The following is a 21,467-nucleotide window of genomic DNA, read 5'->3' as shown; positions in this document are numbered from 1 at the left end:
CCGCGGGACCCGTAAGAACGGTATGTTTCGTTCTTTTTCTCGTTTTTCAGCATCTGTGGAGTCACATTTACTTCGATCGTAGAGAGGTTCATTGAGAACCGAGTGCGGCGTGGCACATACAGTATGTTGATCTCCTTTTTGATCAATCTGTGCTGAATGTCTCGTTAAGAGTTTTAGGTCACCACAGCGCTCACCACCATGATGTAAAATCTCCCAAAGATACCGCGACCCTACCTTGTCGATTTTGGTCTCGCCATTCTAGTATCTGTGATCCCAAGACTAGGTTCTGCACAAACATAAAACACACCATCAATGAGGGAACGACGTCCATCGTGAATGTAAATACACATCAACGTTTAGCGATTCGTACCGTTTTCTTGGTCCATTCCCTCATGTTCTGCAGTTCAAGATTCACGATGCAGTCATCACGATAACTTCGTGTTGTTGGCCTAGACTCTAATATAGTATCTCGCGCTTCAAGACCGTCCTATCCTTTTTGGTACGACGAGGAACTCCATTACTCGATGCCGGGCCCTGGCGAATATCTTACACGAGGATGATGCTCCATCCGCTATCGTCGCTGTATACTTCAACGTCTCGTCTCATAATACAAGTATGATCTTTTTGGTTAACACTTACCTACGATTATCTGATAATCAATGCCTTTCTTTCAGAGATGCGATATAGTATCGCATCTATTTCTTCTTTTACAATGATCAATATGTTGATCGATAGTAACATCGTTAGCTCCTTGCTAATCTCAATGAATCCTGGAATCTCGTAACATTCTTAATCTCGAAGACCCCTCGGACTACATTTGAGCTCTTCTGAAGCGGCAGTAGCTGTCCTTTTCAACTCCGCTTCTCATAACGTAGCTTGCGTTCTGATGATTTCACGTGGTATCTCTATTGTTTCTGGCCTAGGTGCGAGTGTTGACAAAAACACAGGTTCAGCTTGAAAATCTCCAATCCGATGGCCTAGGAACGATCCTTGCCAGTACTTAAAGTGTAACTCAGTTTCCCTGGTATAAAACGCGGCAGACTGACACATGTCTATCAATATGCAAGCTCAAACCAATACGTTGATCTTCACAATCCGGAGTCTTGCAGATGAACCATTCTGGCGTCCCATCGTGACAATTCGTGATGAAGGCCGGCGTTCCTACCGCATCCACCTTTCTCGAATCCGTTCGCAAGACCAAGGCCATAATAACAACTTGTCACATGTTGGTTTTCATCGAAAATTCATACATCATGGGAAGCTGCCTGTTTGCCGCAGCTCTGGCGTAGATGCTTAGCAAACACTTGCCCAAAAAGGCGTTGCTGAGCTCGCATTCACAACCCTTGTTTGCTGAATCTTGATGCATTATCTCCCCATCGCTCTTCGAAATTCATCAAAGGACAATGCACGTGCAGTTACAATAGAACTCGAGGGGTTCTCAAACATCATACAGGGCATTGCCCACCGTTATGCGAATAAGGATTCTGCAAAAGGTAGCCAACAACTATATAGATTTCAAGAGACCATTTCTTCCTCATAATCTTGCCCCTGGGAGCGGAATTGCATCCATGATAGCATCTGGACACTCGTATTGAATCCAGTGACCGATACCGGTAAGAGCTCTAGCATTCAATCTTTCCACATCACGAGGAATGTGTTCGGTCTTACAAATACCAACGCCGAACTTTGGGTCTGACACGAGCACGGTGATCTTCACGTGAGGGGGGATGTTTTCAAGCAGGCTCTTGAAAGACCAAGGACTGTTTTGCTATTCGAGGCCCAATCAGTAATGCTCCCCATTCCGATGGCTGTGAAATTACCCGAAAAACCTCGACCGCCGTACGATCGCACATGGAGAATCCCAGCGTTCTTAACACGCAGTCACGGCGTGACCAAGCAGGATTCTTAGCCATATGCACGTCGACAGGCTTGATATTCGCCGTTTCCTTTAGAAATAGATTTAAGTTCATCTCGTTCTGTTCCTCTGTAAACTCAAGGCCAGGATCGAGGAGTATAACGGTGGTTTCTTTCATTTTGGGCAAGAATGGCAAGAGGGATACTGCCACTGCACCCCCGAAAGAATGACCGATGATTACGTCGTAGGACGTGTCCATGACGAAATATGGTCGGAGGTCCTCTGCAAAGGCGGATATACGGTAGTCGGTATTACCCTGTCTCCCTGCATGCGCAAGAAGATTCGGGGCCACAATAAAGAAACCTGGTCGATCTATCAACAGGGAACTTGAAGAACGTCACTATAGTATATCGAGCCTAACCTTCTGCCACCAATAGTTGAGCGAGACCCTCCCAGGAATTCGATGACATAGTAATGCCATGAATGAGCAGGGCTCGTCTGGTAGCGGTGAGGGAACCCCACTGGGTCGCTGAAATGGTCATCTGTGCACGCTGATATCAGGCTTTTTCAAGATTTTGAGAGCGGAGAAGGATGTTGGAATGAGGTTCGGAACTCAGTCCCCATTTTAAAGGTTGAGGGAGTGCCTATACCGGCAGATGGAATAGTTTTGGTTTAAGGTTTTTGACAAGCCTATAGCATATCGAAACCTAGATTACAGAATCAAATCATACGTTTATCGAACGTTGGATAGTGGACTTCCGAAGACGTCGCTCGCTCAGAAGTGGGCCTGCGACAGCCGTATCTGTAAAGGTGGGCTCAGGCGGCGAGATGACTACACGCGGTGAGAAAACAGGTTAGGGATATGACGTGGTAACCTAAATGCGAAAAGTCAAACGGAGGAGAGTGTAGAAAACTGCTATCAGTGGCTTCGGATAAAACTTGACATAAAACTAATACTCTATCGAATTGCTGTGAAGGAGTCTGGCGGTGCGACCGCACGGTCAAGCTGCTTTGATTACATCAATAATCTTTTGATCATCTAGTATCACAAAGACGGCGGTAAGAATGATACCCCTCCAGAACAAAGACTGACATGACTTACAGGTAGGTCGACCTCAGCATTAGCAGTAATTCGGGTGGTCTGATACCTGGTACTACTGCCTAGTGGCTTATTCGTCTCTCATAGAGTTGGATACACGTTGAGAGGATACGTAAGCCTTGCTCTCCCAGAACGAATACAGGCGTGCTCAATTCTTGAGTTGTCACGGTCGAGGAGTTGTCAACCCTTTGTTTGTACCATTGATTTCGGTTCCAAGAAAGGGTGAGAACCCGGTATGCCATCTGGGATGACCGATGACGGACTTCGATGTTTGAAGTTTGAAGTTTGCGAAAATCTCGGTCTGGCCAGCTCAGAGAAATAAAATTCGCCATTGATTATATGGGCCGCACGAGCCAGGGCCGGATAGCATACTCATGAGAGTACAATGACTGTGGTCATCATTGTTCCCATCAGCGAAAATGAAGTGCTCAAGTTCGAGGTGAGTGCGTTGCAATGAGATGCCCAACATGAAAGATGAAGCAGAAAGGACAGTTAAGAGCTCATGAAGCTCCCGTTTTGCTGCATAACAAGCACGCTGTGTTGTGTGACGATATGAGAATACGATTGCAAGGCAGAGTAAGCGCAGTGGGTGCGGTGCCCAAATGGAGCCTCACCCGGTCGGCTAAATTGTTTGGCTCTAAGGCACGGTGGGACTTGACAACTCTTGACTTAAGAATTGAGCACGCCTAGTAGTATCCCACGATGGCAGCGATTACCCCGCGCAATTCACGCTGAAACATAGAGCTCATTTCATCATTGGTCAACCTAGGGTGCACCCTCGGATGTGACTAGTTGACTGATAATCGATAAGTAAGTAAAGAAGGAAGTTTTGAAGAAGCTGGGTGCTGGCACCCCAACTGGGGTGTCCGTGTGCGACATTTGATTTTATTAGCACCTATGTGAGTCATTGAGCTCGTCAAGCTCGGGTCACATAATTAGATCTTTCACGTTACTAGTGCCTTGTTAATAACATTCCGAAGTAGATTGTCGGCTCCCTGAGGTACGTATGGACGGACCTTCAGTGACTACGTATAGTGGCTAATTATGGTCGAGGCTTAGGGCATTCCGCTTCCCCATACACTAATTTGGCTTCCGAATCGCGTCCTGTAGCGTAGCCTCTCCTTGACAGTACTTTGTTCATCAATCATGAATCAACGTTCAACTTCGATTTCGGTGTCTTTGGATTGCTGAGTGAGATCACTGAGATGAGGACACAATACACACATTATGATTACCAATAACTGGAACATGTATAGGGTGGTGAACGCGAGGTGGAACCGCAAGGTAGGAGAAAAAGAAAAATCTAGGATGCAGTGAAGAACACAAATGCGCCAGGTGACGATAACTGCCTACGAAACGAAGTCCAAGCCCAAGCCCAAGCGACCAGCTGAGCGTCCTTGACAGGACCTGCCGCAGGCACCCGGATCCCCTAGTAGGAAAGGGTCGGTTGACTGGGCACGCCAGAATGGTAGGTGACAGCAGCTTCGAACAATCGACGTCGGATAGCTCCTGCTACCCTTATTGCGTCGTTCTTCTCGTTTTGTTTGGAAGGATACCACTGGGCCTTTATCATACAACTTAATGGGACCGTGCATCACTGTAACCAAGTCTATACCTGGCCAGCTGTATTCAGTATTCATGACCCGCCGGCAAGGTGGTTCACAGGTTGTCGGGGACACCGAGAAGCTTCATCTCCAAGTTCGGTCAGCCTTTGATAGAATGGCCGAGTCATGAGCCAAACTCCATGTGCACGGCCGTTTCCGAACGACACTGGGAATCTTGCCACAGTGATTTGGCCGGTCTGCGAGGTCCATACAAACTGGATGCCTGTCAGTGGGTTGCTCGGATTCAGAAAGCGCCACGAAGTCGAGGCCGCCGCATGTTACTATCCTCCATCCTGCCTGGCTGCGGCCATCAGGATCTTTGCCTCCATCTCTTCTTATCTCTGTGAGTCTCTCACGCTTGCCTGTCTGGCTACTGCTTCTTCCTATTTCCTACCTGCCTGCCAACGCCATGTTGTTATCTGCAACTCCCAGTCTACCACAGCCATATGCTCCTCCAGGTGACCAGAACCGTAATGACAAGTTGACACAGATGACGAGAATGACATGACGGTATTTGAATCGGCGGGATGCGTGATGGTGGCTGAAGCGCTGACGTAGGGTAAACGGCAAGGTGGTTGCGATGATGCAAGACAATAAATCGACAGACCTTTGACCGCACGGAACTTTCCGATCACAGATATGTCCCCCTAGACGTTGCCCAGACGTGCCCTGGGCCAGACTTTGGCGTGGAATGTGCGCAGACTTCATACAAACTGGCCATTTTCTGCATGTCTTCGAAATGCATGTCCATGCAGAGACGAAACTGGATTGTACCATCACAGCCTAAAGTGATCCTCGTTTGTACCTGTTCCATAACACGATATAGGGGTTTTCCGATGCGAAGCACTGGTTAGCAGTTCTCCATAAAGATATGACAGCAGCGCTCAGCGCTCACTTGGCATGCTAGCCTTGTTAGACCTCGGACTGTGTCACGACTCACTATTGCTCAAGCTTTACGCTAGAGATTAATATAACTATACTCCATATCACAAGATGGTCGATTCCTGTGGTAGTGACCGAATGCAGCACAAACTTTGGATCAGGATCCGATACAGTCGCGACAGGCTAACCCGTAAGGACAATAGTCGCGGTAACAACTTGAGCACCGATATGATATAGGCGAGTACGCGTCTTGTAGTGTTGTCCGTACTACTGTCCTTCTCGAAGTTGTTGATGTGGAGCGTGCTTGCGATCACGGTGAACTTTGATCGGGAGAGCTCGCTGCTATCTTGCTGTATATTTTGCTAAGATGGGGAGCTACAGCTGGTCTGACCGGTCATGATGCGACGCAACGGGATTATACTGTCAAGATCAGTTATCTCCGAGGGTAATCCGAGGGAGGGTGTGACACACCTATCCTGGTACAAGGACAACCTGATGCCTCACACAATATTGTATATGTATATCGGTCCATATTAATTTCATCAACATGTGCTCCTTCATTTTGTCTTGCATCCATCCACACGCAAAAAGTCATGCTTCTAGGCAAACGTGCTTGCAAATTCGTCGACAAGCCCCGAATATACCGATGAGCGTTGAAAGCGGTCAGTAGATGTTCTAGGCTATGTCGAGTGCCTGCTTGGGCGCTGTTCCCAACTGGCAGGGGTGACGTTCACGCGATCTATTTTTGGAATATTCTATTATAACTTAACGGATATGAATTAATAAATTATAAACAGCAAGATTTGTTCGAAACTCCATCTCGTAAATTCTAGAAGCTGCTTAGGCTTTATGCAGTGGTCTCCATGTGAGAAATTTTGCTATCAAGGAAGTATGCTGTAACAGCGGCCATCGCAAAATATTATTTTATTTTAGTTTCTCCAGGGGCTTATTCAAGTTCCTTACCAGTCTTTTGGCTCCAAGTTGACTAGAATTTCGTCATAGAATGTTGATGACTAATATCGGCCAGAAGTTATAAGCCTTGCGTTTCGGCCACTTACCACATCCTTTTTCCTCAGCTTTACTGAATGGTACCGACCCCGCTTAATTCTTCCTCTCGTTCCCCTCGTCTTCTAGTTACTTCATTCTCGCTTCTATCGCAATATGTGCCCAGCATCACTCGCAAACTCCTTGGTTTTACATCAGATGACGACAGTCCTTCACCCCTCCACGCGTACGCAAAGCGTGCCGCTGCAAGCACTCGCGGTCCCGAGTTCATCGTCTTCGCGTGTCTCATTCCTGTCCTCGTCCTCCTATCAGGTGTATTTGCCGGTCTGACATTGGGTTACATGAGCTTGGACGAGACCCAGCTTAATGTGTTGAGCATGAGTGGCAGCCCGTCCGTTAGATTTATTTGTCTCCATATTGCTATCCTCATCGTGTCTTTTACAGTCAACAAAAGCGCTATGCTGAGAAGATTATGCCTATCAGGAAAAATGGCCATTTACTCCTGGTCACATTACTTCTCGCTAATATGATCGTCAACGAGACTCTACCTGTCATCTCCGACCCCATTCTCGGTGGTGGAGTGCAGAGTGTAGTCGTCAGTACCGTGCTAATTGTCATGTGAGTACATTCTCATCGGCCAGTTCTTCAAATCTTTTGGCTTGTCGCCTTGCTTTTGATCCGGGATTCTTGACGCGCCCTTTTCTGATCCGCAAAATGAATCTTTCAGGGGACATCTCACTTATTGATGCGCCTTTAAACTTCCCCACATTCTTACGTTTCTATTTAAATCTTGCTCATCCAAAATTGCTTCTAGCTTCTCCGAAATCATTCCGCAATCATTATGCACCCGACATGGTCTTTACTTCGGCGCTCAAATGGCAGGCTTCACTCGAGTCCTAATCTGTCTTCTTGTACGTCATTACATGCCCCCATTGAGCATATGGACCAATTTATAACAGGGTGTCTTGGCATGGCCTATTGCGAAACTTTTGGAGTTAGTACTTGGTCCCCATCATGGAATTATGTACCGCAGAGGAGGTAGAAGCCCATGTTTCATATCCATAATTATACTGATTATTTTCTTCTCTGCTCAGAACTCAAAGAGCTCATCGCACTACATTCGTCAATGTCTTCACTTGGTGGTGATCTCAAGAGTGACACAGTCACCATTATTGGCGCCACGCTTGACCTACAAGAGAAGGTCGTGAAGCAGGTTAGTTGCGGGACTAGTCTACATTTTCGGAGATATCGATTTATGTGTCTACACTGGCTATAGGCGATGACCCACATTGAGAACGTTTTCATGTTATCGATTGACTCAAAACTCGACTATGCTCTTATGAAGAAAATCTGCCTTACCGGACACAGCCGTGTTCCTGTGTATGAAGAGGTCGAGATTCCTGCTGATTCATCAGATCGCATGTTGAAGGTCAAGAAGATAATCGGCATCCTGCTCGTTAAACACGTGAGTCTCTCGTTTTGTACATCTTAACTTTTCTGATCCAATCTTCTAGTGTCTTCTTCTTGATCCAAAAGATGCAGTTCCTTTGCGCAGGATTCCACTGAACAAGGTTCCTTTCGTACCAAATAACGAGTCTCTTCTCGGCATTCTAGACAAATTCCAAGAGGGTCGTTCACACATGGCTATTGTCTCCCGCTTTAGTGTCGAGAAAGCTGCTTCAGTCAAGAAGGTCGCCAAGCGTTCCCTCACGCAACGCCTGCGCGAACGCGTTGGCATAGGTGAATCGAGTGATGAGGACGACGATAGTAGAGAGAAGGATGACACCAAGAACGAAGACGAGGACGAGGCATCGCGAAACACATCCTTTGCCGATGAACTGGACGCTGATGGTCAATCCACATTGCGCGGAGACGACAAAGATTCAGCTATACATATACCCCAACGGACTGTTCGGGCCGGCCGCGGGCGAGGACGCCCCTCACAACGCGACAGGGTGAGGCGTGACGTGGAAATGGGTATTATCGAAGAGCAGGCCGTCCAAAAAGATATCGGCAAGGAGAAGAAACTCCGTATACCTCGCTCAGCGCCTGCGTTGGAGCAAAGTATCCCTGATGACGCTGTTTTGACGAAAGCAGGTGCCGAGGACTTTTTACAGGTCATTGATCCAGCAATAATGCCACTCGGCATTATTACTCTGGAAGATGTCCTCGAAGGTACGCGCTTTCGACCACTTCTCATCACTGGCGCATCCTTACAACTTCCATGTAGAACTTATTGGTGAAGAAATCTATGACGAATTCGATCAGGATGGTGCTGGTGGCACCTCGTCTTACGTCCCAACAGAACACCCACCTCTTTTAGAGCTCCATGGGGAATCCTTACCTGACCTACACTCCACAGCCGCACGGCCTAATGAGGCGGCCAAGCCTGCTCCCATTGGTCCAGTCCTGGGTTCTCTGTCGATGAAGTCGTTTGGCTTCCGTTCTCGCAGTGAGCCCCCGACACCTCGTGAGACGAACGAAGTTTCTACAGAATCTGTCTCGATGACTTCGGTATCATCCCCTATCAACGATAGTATCAAAGGGCAGGTTACGCCTGAGGCGGTCATTTCAGTCACTCAGACCCCAGAAGCTTTGGCAGCGGTGGACGATATGCACCAGCCCGCGAAGACAACTAACAATGCATCCACTTTGCAGAGGAGATCTGTCTCTAGTGCTGGGATCGTTGCTTTTGCTCCCGGTTCTGTCAGCGCCCCTGGTACACGAGCCTCGTCGCCAGCACCGTCTCTGGAAGCTATCCTACTTGAGAGAAAACGTCGTCTTACCCTTGCTAAGGAGTCAGGGATGAGTACGCCCCCTGTTCCTCTACCGAGTGATATGCGCTTCCCTACGTTATCTCGTGTCCCTACGGCCAGCGTCAAGGCAGGGAAGTTTAAGAGCAGTCCCTTGACAGGAGAACGTGGCCGGATTATTGTCGCCGAACAAATCATGCAAGATACGGCAAACGTTGCGGACAAGGAACGGATAATGGATGAGGGTGACGACGTCGCTCATGACAAGAAAGAGGACGACAGCGGTTACTTATAACTATAGTTACTGGCGTTGTCTTGCCACTAATAATTTCTTGTATTCTTTTGCAGATCGTAGGGCAAAGAATGATGTGTAGGAATATTGTGATAGTCTTCTAGTTACTGATGTCCGTGTTAGTTCGTGTTCCGTGTATACCTGTTCTTTACCCCATGTCGACGTAGATAACTTTTTCCATTTTAAGAGACACATAATGAATAATCGTCCTTGTGCCTCTTGCGAATGTTGTCAATTCTGGTTGCAGTTTCTTCGCTTTCATCAGTCAGGACCGTGCGAGTGGGCAAGACTAAAGTTGCAGTGACGTTCAAGTTGATGGTGGTACTATGTATCAATTATACGGATTGGTATAGTGGTATCAGTATCCTTCGAGAGTCTCAGAGTGTTCAAAGAGCCACCCTGCGTGCGTTCAGTCCTTCTGCCAACACCCTCTCCATTCCCGGGCCTTTTCTGACAGACTCCTTCATCTCAAGCCCAGCGCCCTGCAATCCATCAAGTACAGCACCATACAGACCCCTGTCCGTAGGCCCATGCACACCGCGCACCTGAACGTTACCATACAAAACCTCGAGCGCAGCAAAAGCGACAGGCAGCCCGACGCACCGCGCCATCGCAGACGCCTCAGAGTTGCCGTACGCCACCAAACTTGACGTGTGAACTTCCGTGGCTGAATCTATAGACGGGAGCGACGGCTGTGCGACGATTTCGTGCGACAGCACGACCATATCGCGTTCACCGGGGTTGTATCTGAGTTTGTGGGCAAGGACCGAGGTGAAAAGTTCGATCGGCGCTTGTGGTTTGAGTGGTGTTGCTAAGGGAGTTTTAGATAGGACGTTCTCAGGCGTAAGGCCCAGCCAGTCCAGAGCGCTGAGTGCGCTTTCCGCGCGTTCGGCGGTCATGACGGTGGAAAGGGCTGACAAAAACGAGCGGCGATCGCTTCCGATCTGCTCTCCAATCCTCTTCTCCAGGGACACCCGTGCGAGATCACGCCAATCACGCAGGTGAATAGAGGTTTCTGTGTCAAGCAGTCCTATGATCTTGAAGGCGTGCATCAAATCGGCAAACCCAGGGTATCTGACATGTGCCAGTCAACCTTAGAAGGACGATCTAGCGCTCATCGGCTACCTACCTGAGAGTTCCACGAAGAACAGTCTGCAAATTCTCAAGCTTACCAAGCCCATACGTTTCCGCATACGGCAGGCTGTCTCGATTTGCCAAGCCCTCAAGCTTCAGGACGTGCGAAATTGGGATATCGGGAAAGTATTCCTGAAGAAGATTATTTCCAGATATTTTCATCTCCTATATGCCACAATAGTTAAGCCTTCCTGCACGTGTTTCATTCTCGTTGTCAACGCACCTTCCCATCGAGCTTGAATTGTGCTCCATTGAGCGCAGCATTGAGTACACCCCTTGGGCTCCAGCTGAACTTATACCCGAGGGGCACATCCGCACAATCAGGGGCAGGCAAGCCACCACAGAATGACGTGAACGAAATCACACGCTTCTTATCTCTCTGAAGTTGCGCAAGCAGTGATAAAGCAGAGCAGTGATCGATCCCTGGGTCGAGACCAATTTCATTTAGCAAAAGCACATCTGCCGATTGAGCCCTGTGTTCCGTGATGCGTTCCAGATCCAATGATCGTTCCATGGCACCAACATCGGAATGTTCCATAGGCGGACAGGCGATTATGACAAATGACACGAAGTAAGCGCCATCAGCGCAGGCGATAACGAATATTCGTGTGTACTGACCGTTCATGTAAGGTACGCATGGCAGGCGAGATGTATGACGCTGTCACGAGGTGCTTACGGTGTTGGATACACAGCTCTGCAACGGCAGGATGGAAAGGAACTGGGAGCAAGCTAATTTCAAGTTGATCATCACTCAGATCGTGTAAATTGTACGTAGGGCGTCACGCACCTAATAACAACATCGGCACCTTGAATCAACCTTGCCATCTCTGCGGCATCGTGTACGTCCAAATACGCCGCTTTCGCGTTTGAGAACTTGCGTGTCAAATCCTCAGTTTCTGAGCGCACGTTGCCGGCTATCAACGACGTTCGTAAAACACGCAATATGGATTTCCGGAAAATAAGGAATACATTAATCCAACATCCATGATGTATGCAAAACAGCAACTGACCAACAATAATCTCCACGTCAGACCTCTTGCAGATTTCTTGCACAGCGGGGCCTGCAACCATTCCAGAGCCAAGCATGAGTACGCGTTTCTTCCTCAGCGATGTCTCAGCCACTCCCGCCTTGCTCGCTATTTCTGCGGCTCGGCTCGCTTGCCACCTCTCAACATGGGCCGCCAGCCCACGATGTTTGCCTTGCAGCTCGCCATTCCGAGCAATTGTTGCAACGTTCAAGGCCTCGAGATGCTCGCGAGAGCCAGGTCGACCATGGTATTCGTCAATCAGAGCGCGTAAATATGGCATTAAAACCCCACAAAAATGCTGAGAAGCATCGAGAGGAAGACTCGAGGGAAGGATATCAACAGACATGATAGTCACACTCGGAAGATGAGAAGGTAGAGAGGATGGTCGGTGCTTGAAGAAGGGGTCCGAGAGTGTCGATGCACGAGGGAGGAACTCGAGACCTCCCTAGTAGACGGTATGAATGATTAACACATCCCCGACGGTGAATAATCGTCGTACCTCAACGTCGCAACTGATGTCGCCGACTACTCCAAAACGTGCTCGCCCTACTTCGGCCGCACGGGTGAGAGCAGTGGCTAATTGTTCGTTCGTCATAAGTCGTGGGAAAGACGGGAGCCAGCCAACGCCATTCAGGAAGAGCGTGAGATATGGTGCAATCTACCGAGGGGGCAAATATGAGAGAAAGGATACTAAACCACTACAAGAAGCTTGCCTTGGTATCGAAGTCCGAATGGTACATGGTTGGGTTCTTGTAATAATCATCACGGGAATATTGACCACCATCGGAACGAGTGAGGTAGTCTTGAGGGAGCGCGTGTACGAGGTATATCTACCAGAACATTAATGATCTTACTATCATATGTGGCAAGAAAAAACACCTTATGAAGGTCAGTACCTAGTGGGTGCGACTTGAGCATACATCCAGGCAGAGAAAGACAACCCATACCAGGATTACTGACGAGTCCAGGCAGATCCTTCACTGCTACATTCACAATCGGGAGTTCATCTAGAATGGATAGACATCCTTGTGTCACATTCCCGCTTCTATTATCAACATGGGTCGTCAATACGTGATCAGGATCTTGAATAAGCACGTACCCTGTGAGCCCGATAACAAACGGTCCCAATGCCTTAGGCGTCCCATTGTCTGCGATGTTCTGGCCAATGCTTCGAAGTGCAGAGCGAAGCGATGGAATCGATGGATGTGTGTGTGGACGAGGCGTGTGCTACCAGTGGCGATTGAGGTTAGGGTTAATGATGCTAGGGTTAGGATTACACGAAGCAATGGTTGGTTAACAGCACTCACAAGGAAAGGAGAAGCAACTCCAAGTTCGAGATGCGCATGAGCAAGTGCAGACAAAGACTCGAGAACACCAGCAACTATTTGATGGTGAGTCATTGCCAATAATGTTGAGCCTCTGCCTACCTCCTGCAAACCACCCAAAGCCAACTGTTCTTTTGCCGTCCTTACCCACAAGAAGTTCATAATCAATCAACCGGGGCAAAGATGGATTCTCATGTGAACCAAGGAAGCGGGAGAGTAATTCCATATTGTAGGGCTGACCCTTCGTGGTATGAGAAAACATTAGATGGGTGCGGGGTATGGAAGGACCTGAGCGCAAAGCCGGCGCAGAAACAGGAGACGTGACCAGCTCATTGAGTGGTGTCTCCTTTATTCCTAGCACAATATGTGCAGGTTCCAACGTCGGGTGTAATTTAGCGCCAGCCTGAAACAGAACATGGTCAGTCACCGCCCAGCTCGATGTACAAATGGTGATATCCTACCTTGATAAATTGGTCAACGGGAAACACTCGGCGGTCGCAGTCCTGAATGAGAACGTTGACGTCGAGGTGCTGAACGAGTTGGGCAACTTCATCAGGCGTAACAGGGCAGCGACGCTCCCATATCCTTGATGGATCTTCTCGTCGTATGCCCACTGTGACTTTTGCATGTTCAGGCGATACCGTAGCAAGTGTCCTGCGAGCTGGTAGAGAGTAAGTACGCTTGGCAAGTGGCCTGGGCAGATACTGTGGCGAGCGTCGGAGGCTCGCGATGGTCATGGCGTCAGTGAGTGAGATGGAACACTGTGCTCGATGAGGAAGAGAAATGAGAAAACAACGATGGAGATAAGGAAACGCAGATATACAGTGAGTTAGTGCAGGGTTTCTAAGATCCGCCCGTGCAGAGCCGAGTAGGCGTCTCGGATTCCGATCGTAATTGAGGGACGTTTAACCCAATAATCCTGCAGCCATTGATGATCGGAAAACTCGTCAACCTCAGGGAACCCCGTTGCCATCGTAGAATATACCATGCTCATACCAGGCCACAGTAGCGCGACTCGAATTTTGTCTCCATGCCAGGTACAACGGTATGCACACCACTGCATTATGACAGCTCGGTTTGTCAAAAGGGACCTCGTGTTGAAATGACAAGCGCACAAGTCTATAGACGCCCAAGTTTCACACCCGAACAGACCCGGTACTGGGTGCCCGAATTACCGGGTAATTATACTGTCACCGACCCCACAGCAATATCAATGATGTGCCAGCATTTTACGAAATATGACCTCGCAACATATCTATGTAATCCAACAACAAGACGGTGTGTCTCTCGGATTTCCAGGGCAAGTCCTCAATTTCAGCGACACACTAATGTTCAAAAACTTTCAGTCTATACTCGATCGTGATTGCAGCCTGAGGTCAATTTGGAGAACCAGTTCACTCGGGCTATCAATATCTTGAAGGTGGCGTAATGACAAATGGTCTCCTTGGAACAGGTGTGAGATTTTTGAAAGGATCTATGCAGCTACGTCCATCACATGTGCAGCTAATAAAAGCCATATCTTTAGAATATGCAATTTTGACGCGATCCTCTGGACCCTGGAGTTATCTGTCGCCCTGCTGCGATAGCAAAAATGCACTAAAAGCCTGAGGCTGTCCAAGGCGATAGCATACTTGCGAGTAAGAAATCAGATCAACTGGCTCGTTCCGTGCAGCAGGTGAGATGAAACGGACCTATAGTATTTCTACGGTACCGATATCCATGTGTTGATTGGAAGCTATATTTTTGACTTGTGCAATCATCTCATGGTCCGATGATCCTCTTCTATTCTCTAACACACTGCTGCGCTAGCAAAAATGAACCAAAATGATGTCCAAGGCAAACAATAGGCCTTAACGTTCAACCCTCAGCTCATTGCGCGGCGCCGCCAAGAACGCACACCCCAGATACCTAGTGGACATACTATCTTCGCAATGGTCCACTTTTTTGTGCGTGGCACTCGAACGGACAGTCACATTAGCAGTTCGCTCTGCACACGAACTTCAACAGCAATTGGTTAGGATGCTACTCGTAAATCCATGAGTATGTACGAAGAAATATATAGAGCTACATGTAAATCGTTAACGAGGGTGAGAATGAGCGAGCAAACGAGAGTATTGTGATAAACGAGCGAGTGGATTGTACGGTGCAGTGAGGAGAATGACAACGTGAAGAAGAAACGGGCTCTGGACGTGTGGTGCTGGTTCCTTCCGAGCCCTTGAAAACCGGCATAGTAGCGCGAATGACCATCTACTTCAAATTCAGCATTGCGCGAAGCTGCCCTTCTCTCGCTGAGTTCACGACTTCGAACGAGTACTGGAAAGGCTGCGGGTGACTTTGGATGAAGTAAAGTTAGCTGTATCTCGCGCGTACATCGAAACCACTTACATTATCATGCCGGTGGTGATTTCCGGCTTTACCTCAATCCTGTTTCCGTTCGAGTCTTTAGCATGATCGATACGCAAGACGGCGAGGATGGTAGCCATTGCATTCCACATACTGTTCTCTACAAACCAACGACCTACCAAGGGCATAAGCATGTCATCGCTAACATCGATGAATCATTAGTTATCTTACCAGGACAAATGCGCCTGCTCGAGTCGGTGAACAGCTGAAAGTGATACTAATTGCGAAATATTCACCTGCCATGACCAAAGGCAAAATGGTTGACAAAATGATCCTTCAGCTGCCCATCCGCTGTGAGATGGCGAGTGGGATCGAAGCGTGATGCATCAGGAAATATGTCTTCGTCCCGAGACAATGCCCTAAGTCATTCTCAACTCAAGCATTTAGACACGCTGCATTGTACAGACCATTGATTAACCATCACCACCGTGCCTAATTGAACTACAGATAAGTCAATGAAACCCTGAATCATATGACGAACCTTTGGGTATAAAGTACCCGCCGTAAAAGTCATCTTTTGTTGTCGCATGCGCCATTCCTGTGCAAGGAGTCAGCTACAGAATTGCGTAGGCACCAAGGCACACAATTCGACCTACCTAGGGGTATGGGAGGACACCATCTTAGAACCTCACGGAGAACGGCATCAAGGTAGGGTAACGATGGCCTATCATCAATGGACGGCATTTTATCATGCATCACAACTTGATTTATTTCTGCACGAACCCTGGCTTGGACATCGGGATAGAGTATCATGGCCATCAGGAATATCTGTAGTGCGGATGTAGACTGCGGGACATCAAGGTAAGGAAGAAGCGATAAGGATTCTCTAAGCCAATGGCTCACCGTGTCTATGCCACCTATAATACCGTATCTGCATCAAAAAATGAATCTTGTATTTTTGAAAAATCTTTACCTATGTATCCCATCAATGCAACAGCTTTCATTGTATCTTCATCAACATTGTTGCCAGCTTGACTGAGGAAGTCGGTAACTAGTGATTTCGAAGCGGTACCATTTGCCTACAGGCAAATAGATCATGCAAATCGTCCAGCCACAATGCGCAAACGTACCATCTGTGCCTTCACCTCGTCAAAGGGCTCATTTAAAAGCTGTGGACATAATTCTCTAGTGCGTCCCATCAGGGCATAAGCTCCACGAAAGCACCAAACTGGCAGCTTTTTAACTGTAACCGACGCGCCAAATGTTCAAATAGACTTCGTCGATAGCATTGAAGCACTTACGGAAAGGAAAGGCTGTGAACATAGCAGCTCTCTCTGGAGAAAGAAGATGTTTGGCGATATCCAGAAGTTCTCGCGCACGAGAAAGGAATGGGTCTTGGGTTCCACGACTAGTGTACCCATATGTCACGGACATGATCAACGATGCCGTGTATCTGACAATTGTGTAATTGTCAGCTGGATCGGAGGTTACAACGTCACTGAATCAGGCACAAACGCTTGAGTAGGTTCCTGGAGGTCACCGGTGGCCTTCAAGAGATCGAAGACTAATTCATTCGCGTGGCGAGAGTATATCTCGTCATATGAAACACAAGCTTCGGCTTTAAGGACTTGATGGAAGATTTTACGATGCTGTCGCCAAGTCTCGCCATACGGAAGGAGTACAGTATTGAAATCCAGTCCAGCTCTGCCTCATCAGCTGATCAGAATAGGCTGGATGAGAGCAAGACGTACATCTCATTGGTAGGAATGACGGGGCGGTCCGAATAAATTGCAGAACGTTTGTCCAACAACTCCCGCGCGATCGATTCAGAGTTTATAATGATCATATCGATCCCAAGGATGCGACAGTGAATGATTTTGCCTATGAAAGGGGGTAAATTTCAATCCAAGCACTTGAAGAGACCTTGAGCCACCCACCATAAATCTTTCCCCAGGCAGTATATGTGAGCCAAGGTCGTTTGGTGTCCAGTTGCAGTGCGTTACCCAGAAATGGTAAACCGCGAGGACCAGGCGGCAGAGGCAAAGAGTGGACGCGTCTACGACTCAGACGCAAAGCGGTAATCAGTGAAATAATACAAAATGTCGCGACAGAGAGAACCCGAGCGGAGAACATCGGGAGGGACAAGTTATTGTTGAAGCTGAGACGTTCCGAGTCGTTCGCCTTAAGCTTACGACACCGGACTCGGACTTCAGGGCAACATAATCATGGGGGCCGGCTGCTATTATTTTCGGAAAATCTTACTGTTTTCTCCGAATAAGCAGAGTCTGTCTCGACTCTTGAGCTGCAACTCCCATTGGAATGATACGTTCAAACGCTAAGTTTAGATCTCGAGCTCTGCGCGTGCGCTCGCAATATGCCGTGGGCGCTCATTGTCTTATCTCACGACAAAGGCGGGCACGACACATTGCTGCGCACTTGAACCACTCACTGCACGGACACTTTAATTCATACTGATAACTTGTTCTCGCAGATCATTAACCTGATTTATGGGCCATTATAGATCTTGCTAGCATGCGTCTGTTGAAGCCCTCCGCCATGGAGCAGCAACAGATCGACATGGAGTATGGTATTTCCAAAACAGTCGCAGTCGTTTGTTATGGATGATAACATACCAGCATTAATGCTCTTGGTGATATGGAGGTGGTTGAGAATGAATTTGTGTCGGGACAAAAGTCATCCCCATCACTATTTCGGATGTTGACTATTGGGTGACGATAGCGCACAATCATGTACGTCTGGTGTTATTTTGATATCCCTTGGGCTCGGTACAATCTTATCGTCTGCAAAGTCAGGCACTTCGAGAAGATACCGGATCCCAGTAATAAGTACTAGAATAAACTCAAACTTCCAAGACAGTTGCGGCAAATCGGCAAATCGAACTGACCTATGATCGTCCACTATCATAGTACCTCTTTGAGATCCTATACCGCAGTTGTGACACTCCAGCACAACTAAGGATAGGTGAGGTAAGCTCACCATTATAGAATGGTCCTGGATTTGTGTATATAATGTATAATGTTGATGGAGCAGTTGAAAGGAAAGTCACGGGAGAGATGGTATGCCCCATATGCTGGCCGAGGATTACGGAGGTCATAAGTGTATGTGAAGATCATATCCAATGTCTGCCAGGACAAAAAATATCACCGTATTGTAGGTATTGTAGGAAGCTCCGTTAAGTTGTAGCCACATTGTTCCCGTTCGCGGATAGACTTTCTAGCATTGAGTCTGACCGCCAATTTACTGCCTTAGTGAGCTTCGCGTATAGAAACAATCTCACTCACACTGTCATCATCGAGTTCACATAGGCTGTGACAAGGGTTTTAGTCTGTTCGGAGCGCAAGGGACACATACTGACATTTTCCTACCACTGCTCCGGGCGCAGCGGTATAGAACTGTCCGATAAGACCGTCTTGAAACATATACTGAGACAGCCTTGATCCCCCGTCTTGCAAGCATAGATGACAATCACTTACCAGCACAGTCACACTGATTGCTACAATGCTAGGGACCATATGAAGCGGAATATGCAACAGGTATGGAAGATTGCACATACCACGAAAACAAACCCATGTTGATAAAAACCCACATTATATCATTGACATAATTTCTTGACTTTCTCCTTTCATCACAGAATCCTGGATGAGTCGGATAACAAGCGAGGCAGAGATACTACGCACCGAACATTCCCGGTTCGTGCTGGTCGCATGAACAACCATATGGACACTGTGATGACAGAATCACATAATGCGCTGATGAATGACCCTATTGGCGACCACTGATTCGAGGTATGGTTTCGTTAGGCTTATTCAAAACTATTCTATGACTGGCCGGACCTTCGTGCTGAACAGGGCTTCAGGGCTTCTTGTGTATACTCTTTGGCACCAAGGTGAGAAACCGTATAAGTTTAATGATCGAGCACTTACCCTAAACCACTGACGACTAGGAACCAAGACGATGGCATGTCAGAATAGTAACACTAGAATTGAAAGGTTAATGTAACTCATGCCACAAACTAGTGTTCAAAAGTCAGAGAGGGTACATGATTGTTCGAAGAAGCTGACCGAACGATGTAGTGGCGAGGACGCACTGACGGTCTGTGTTATAACTCTACGAAAGAAATGATGAAAATATTATCTCACAATTATGCCCGTGACCCAGTGGTTGTTGCCAGTGACTGAAAGAGCGCATTGAGACCCTTACTTTACATATTCTGAAGTACTCACTTGTCCACACCCTGTACGCGTAGAAACTGTGTCATTGAAACAAATAAGCATCATCCTGAGAGCTAGCCACTGGGAGACACACCACTGAACAAAGAAAATGACCGAGTACTAATAATTTGTTACTAGATATCATGGACGACCAAAGATGGAGTACTTACTGACATAAATAATCCCAGCTTTGTTGCCAAGGATCATTGTACAGTACATTGCAATGATACAGATGTACTTACTAGCATCTGCCTATTTTCCCAATGAGTCCGTGTGGGATCCAGGAACAAATCTATCGACTTACCAGGGGAATTTAGTCATGCACTCAAGGGACGTGCTACGTCGACACGAGATAAGGATAGACCAATAGATCGCCATCATTGCGAATTGGTGAATCGTTTCAAAAAGACTGTGACATGGGCATGGCATCAGCATACATTCAAGATCGTGTGGAGCACCTACAAGACTGTCATTATCTAATGATGAAAGATGGCATCGTCGATACTTTTATTAATATAAGAGGTGTGCTCACGAATAACTTGAGTCTTTTCGAATCTTGTGGAAAAGATCGCAGGTAGAACATATACTGCCCAAAGGATATCCCATAGAACCTTTGGAATTTTGCATGTCAATATTGGATAGAGACTGAGTGACGCGAATCCATACACTGTAGCTATGATGAATCCTTGGCCTATGTCAGCTGCGAGGTAAGTCGAGCCACCGGAATGCTCACCAATGAGCCCCGGCCCCCACATAACCTCAATGGAATTGGGCGCCATGGGACGCGAAGGAGAAACACGAGTCGTTAAAAAAAGAGAGTGGGCTGAATTAGACTCTGAATCTGCGAGACTCTTATGCCTTTATATTCACGCATCATCTTTGGAAGTGTGCGCTTGGCAACTGATGACGCCATGTATAAATCCTCCGGCCATTACCCGGGTCCGACGTCTCGTAGTTTAGTGGCCTTGCTTGAAATGAGGCCGCTTCTGAATTTAAACTTAGGCGCTAACTTGTTCAAAATCCACGAGGACCTTGCCTACCATTGAACGACTTATTAAGAGCTGTTGGAAGCAGATAAAAAGTCTGGAACGCTGGCAGAACACTCGCGTTCAGCCTGAGGCCTTGAGTAGAATTTTTTGCGGCGGGGGTAATAAGATACCGTCGGTCGGATTCAATGCATCCTTCAAGTTAGCGGCAAACTTGAAATCGACAATTTCCGACGTGCAGGGTACTAGTACTAGTACCAGTCGATATGAGCTTTACAGCATAATTTATTCATTTATGTACCAAACTTGAATTTTCTATTCGCCTGGTGGTTCAATGCTACTACTAGGTGTTGTAAATGGTTTTCGCTTGCTACAACGGCTCAACTTGTGGTGTATTATGTCACGGCGTATATCATTTTACTTTCCCGTGGAGGAGCTGGACAAACAGTAGCCTGCCCGGCTGGATTGTACACAGTGACTATATGTTCCTGTATAACTACAAAACTGTACAATGTATCAAAAAATGAGTGACAGAGGTCTCGCACGTAGCGAACTCCCGAGTCCCATGCCATTCAGGGTTAAATAGTATCGTAAAAGATGAAACCCCGTTGTGTGTCCAGCTCCCCAAGTAAATATAAGCTGTAAAAGGAAAGCAATGAATTCTGGTCTATCAATATGAAAGTAAGTACATCTAAAAAAACTCAAGTTGGTCGACACAAGTTCTGAACTTGTTCTGAACAAGCCTATTTGGTGTAGCTCAGGGTGGTGTTCGTAAACACTCGTCTTGGTTTAATTGAACATTTGCCTCGAGCCCGATGTGCTTAAGTAATAGATATAATGCATTTCGCGAGGTAAAAGAGCCGTATTTTCAATGTATATACAATAGATCTACTAATAATACAAGTATCGTGATTAATAATATGAGTATC

The 21,467-nt window shown here is 47.3% G+C and overlaps 5 protein-coding genes across 5 annotated transcripts; 1 reads left to right on the top strand and 4 right to left on the bottom strand.

Annotated features, from left to right (window-relative positions):
* Positions 1-1,436: 1,436 nt before the first annotated feature.
* On the bottom strand, positions 1,437-2,535 carry F5891DRAFT_1019526 (Alpha/Beta hydrolase protein). Its single transcript, XM_041361088.1, has 3 exons — positions 2,277-2,535; positions 1,821-2,218; positions 1,437-1,768 (listed from the first exon to the last, which is right to left on the bottom strand). The coding sequence occupies exons 1-3, from the start codon at positions 2,395-2,397 to the stop codon at positions 1,535-1,537; spliced, it is 753 nt and encodes a 250-aa protein (XP_041229028.1). The 5' UTR covers positions 2,398-2,535; the 3' UTR covers positions 1,437-1,534.
* Positions 2,536-6,425: 3,890 nt separating this feature from the next.
* Positions 6,426-9,755, top strand: F5891DRAFT_1105805 (uncharacterized protein). Its single transcript, XM_041363647.1, has 8 exons — positions 6,426-6,836; positions 6,890-7,063; positions 7,260-7,356; positions 7,405-7,483; positions 7,540-7,658; positions 7,722-7,910; positions 7,960-8,620; positions 8,676-9,755. Exons 1-8 carry the CDS (start codon positions 6,526-6,528, stop codon positions 9,491-9,493), a joined length of 2,448 nt encoding a protein of 815 aa, XP_041229027.1. The 5' UTR covers positions 6,426-6,525; the 3' UTR covers positions 9,494-9,755.
* Positions 9,756-14,085, bottom strand: F5891DRAFT_1019511 (Saccharopine dehydrogenase-domain-containing protein). The gene is made up of 14 exons (XM_041361087.1): positions 13,439-14,085; positions 13,080-13,380; positions 12,960-13,033; positions 12,752-12,879; positions 12,600-12,697; positions 12,532-12,548; positions 12,366-12,482; positions 12,152-12,310; positions 11,635-12,097; positions 11,412-11,538; positions 11,243-11,353; positions 10,848-11,097; positions 10,620-10,789; positions 9,756-10,564 (listed from the first exon to the last, which is right to left on the bottom strand). Exons 1-14 carry the CDS (start codon positions 13,712-13,714, stop codon positions 9,877-9,879), a joined length of 2,979 nt encoding a protein of 992 aa, XP_041229026.1. The 5' UTR covers positions 13,715-14,085; the 3' UTR covers positions 9,756-9,876.
* Positions 14,086-14,972: 887 nt separating this feature from the next.
* Positions 14,973-17,650, bottom strand: F5891DRAFT_1276558 (cytochrome P450). Its single transcript, XM_041370240.1, has 14 exons — positions 17,258-17,650; positions 17,072-17,201; positions 16,836-17,024; positions 16,622-16,773; positions 16,451-16,563; positions 16,294-16,399; positions 16,224-16,237; positions 15,977-16,166; positions 15,862-15,918; positions 15,788-15,821; positions 15,617-15,739; positions 15,552-15,565; positions 15,363-15,495; positions 14,973-15,309 (listed from the first exon to the last, which is right to left on the bottom strand). The coding sequence occupies exons 1-14, from the start codon at positions 17,451-17,453 to the stop codon at positions 15,225-15,227; spliced, it is 1,536 nt and encodes a 511-aa protein (XP_041229025.1). The 5' UTR covers positions 17,454-17,650; the 3' UTR covers positions 14,973-15,224.
* A 750-nt stretch (positions 17,651-18,400) lies between these two features.
* Positions 18,401-20,469, bottom strand: F5891DRAFT_102001 (uncharacterized protein). The gene is made up of 19 exons (XM_041361109.1): positions 20,286-20,469; positions 20,219-20,237; positions 20,085-20,163; positions 20,015-20,028; positions 19,857-19,961; positions 19,795-19,804; positions 19,723-19,740; positions 19,647-19,672; positions 19,565-19,590; positions 19,481-19,515; positions 19,403-19,427; positions 19,342-19,353; positions 19,265-19,280; positions 19,175-19,214; positions 19,019-19,116; positions 18,895-18,960; positions 18,697-18,842; positions 18,623-18,647; positions 18,401-18,566 (listed from the first exon to the last, which is right to left on the bottom strand). Exons 1-19 carry the CDS (start codon positions 20,329-20,331, stop codon positions 18,482-18,484), a joined length of 891 nt encoding a protein of 296 aa, XP_041229024.1. The 5' UTR covers positions 20,332-20,469; the 3' UTR covers positions 18,401-18,481.
* Between the last annotated feature and the right edge of the window lie 998 nt (positions 20,470-21,467).

The sequence above is a fragment of the Suillus fuscotomentosus genome, assembly GCF_016647785.1.
Source record: "Suillus fuscotomentosus strain FC203 chromosome Unknown F5891scaffold_13, whole genome shotgun sequence".
NCBI lineage: Eukaryota > Fungi > Basidiomycota > Agaricomycetes > Boletales > Suillaceae > Suillus > Suillus fuscotomentosus.
The sequence above is the reverse complement of the archived record's forward strand: the minus strand, read 5'-3'. Positions and strand labels throughout refer to the sequence as shown.

Excerpts from the sequence above, each read along its gene's own strand:
- F5891DRAFT_1019526 (XM_041361088.1), bottom strand. The coding sequence starts at position 2,397 with ATGACCATTTCAGCGACCCAGTGGGGTTCCCTCACCGCTACCAGACGA. Across the intron at positions 2,219-2,276 it reads TCAACTATTGGTGGCAGAAG|GTTTCTTTATTGTGGCCCCG; the intron begins GTTAGGCTCGAT and ends TAGATCGACCAG. Across the intron at positions 1,769-1,820 it reads CGGCGGTCGAGGTTTTTCGG|CAAAACAGTCCTTGGTCTTT; the intron begins GTAATTTCACAG and ends GGCCTCGAATAG.
- F5891DRAFT_1105805 (XM_041363647.1), top strand. The coding sequence starts at position 6,526 with ATGGTACCGACCCCGCTTAATTCTTCCTCTCGTTCCCCTCGTCTTCTA. Across the intron at positions 7,484-7,539 it reads AATTATGTACCGCAGAGGAG|AACTCAAAGAGCTCATCGCA; the intron begins GTAGAAGCCCAT and ends TTCTCTGCTCAG. Across the intron at positions 8,621-8,675 it reads TCTGGAAGATGTCCTCGAAG|AACTTATTGGTGAAGAAATC; the intron begins GTACGCGCTTTC and ends ACTTCCATGTAG.
- F5891DRAFT_1019511 (XM_041361087.1), bottom strand. The coding sequence starts at position 13,714 with ATGACCATCGCGAGCCTCCGACGCTCGCCACAGTATCTGCCCAGGCCA. Across the intron at positions 13,034-13,079 it reads CTTTGGGTGGTTTGCAGGAG|TTGCTGGTGTTCTCGAGTCT; the intron begins GTAGGCAGAGGC and ends ACCATCAAATAG. Across the intron at positions 10,565-10,619 it reads GTTCTTCGTGGAACTCTCAG|ATACCCTGGGTTTGCCGATT; the intron begins GTAGGTAGCCGA and ends GGCACATGTCAG.
- F5891DRAFT_1276558 (XM_041370240.1), bottom strand. The coding sequence starts at position 17,453 with ATGTTCTCCGCTCGGGTTCTCTCTGTCGCGACATTTTGTATTATTTCA. Across the intron at positions 16,400-16,450 it reads ACGAGGTGAAGGCACAGATG|GCAAATGGTACCGCTTCGAA; the intron begins GTACGTTTGCGC and ends ATTTGCCTGTAG. Across the intron at positions 15,822-15,861 it reads CGGGTACTTTATACCCAAAG|TTCAATTAGGCACGGTGGTG; the intron begins GTTCGTCATATG and ends ACTTATCTGTAG.
- F5891DRAFT_102001 (XM_041361109.1), bottom strand. The coding sequence starts at position 20,331 with ATGGCGCCCAATTCCATTGAGGTTATGTGGGGGCCGGGGCTCATTG. Across the intron at positions 19,591-19,646 it reads GTCATTTTCTTTGTTCAGTG|TTTCTACGCGTACAGGGTGT; the intron begins GTGTGTCTCCCA and ends TCAATGACACAG. Across the intron at positions 18,843-18,894 it reads AACATGGGTTTGTTTTCGTG|CATTGTAGCAATCAGTGTGA; the intron begins GTATGTGCAATC and ends TATGGTCCCTAG.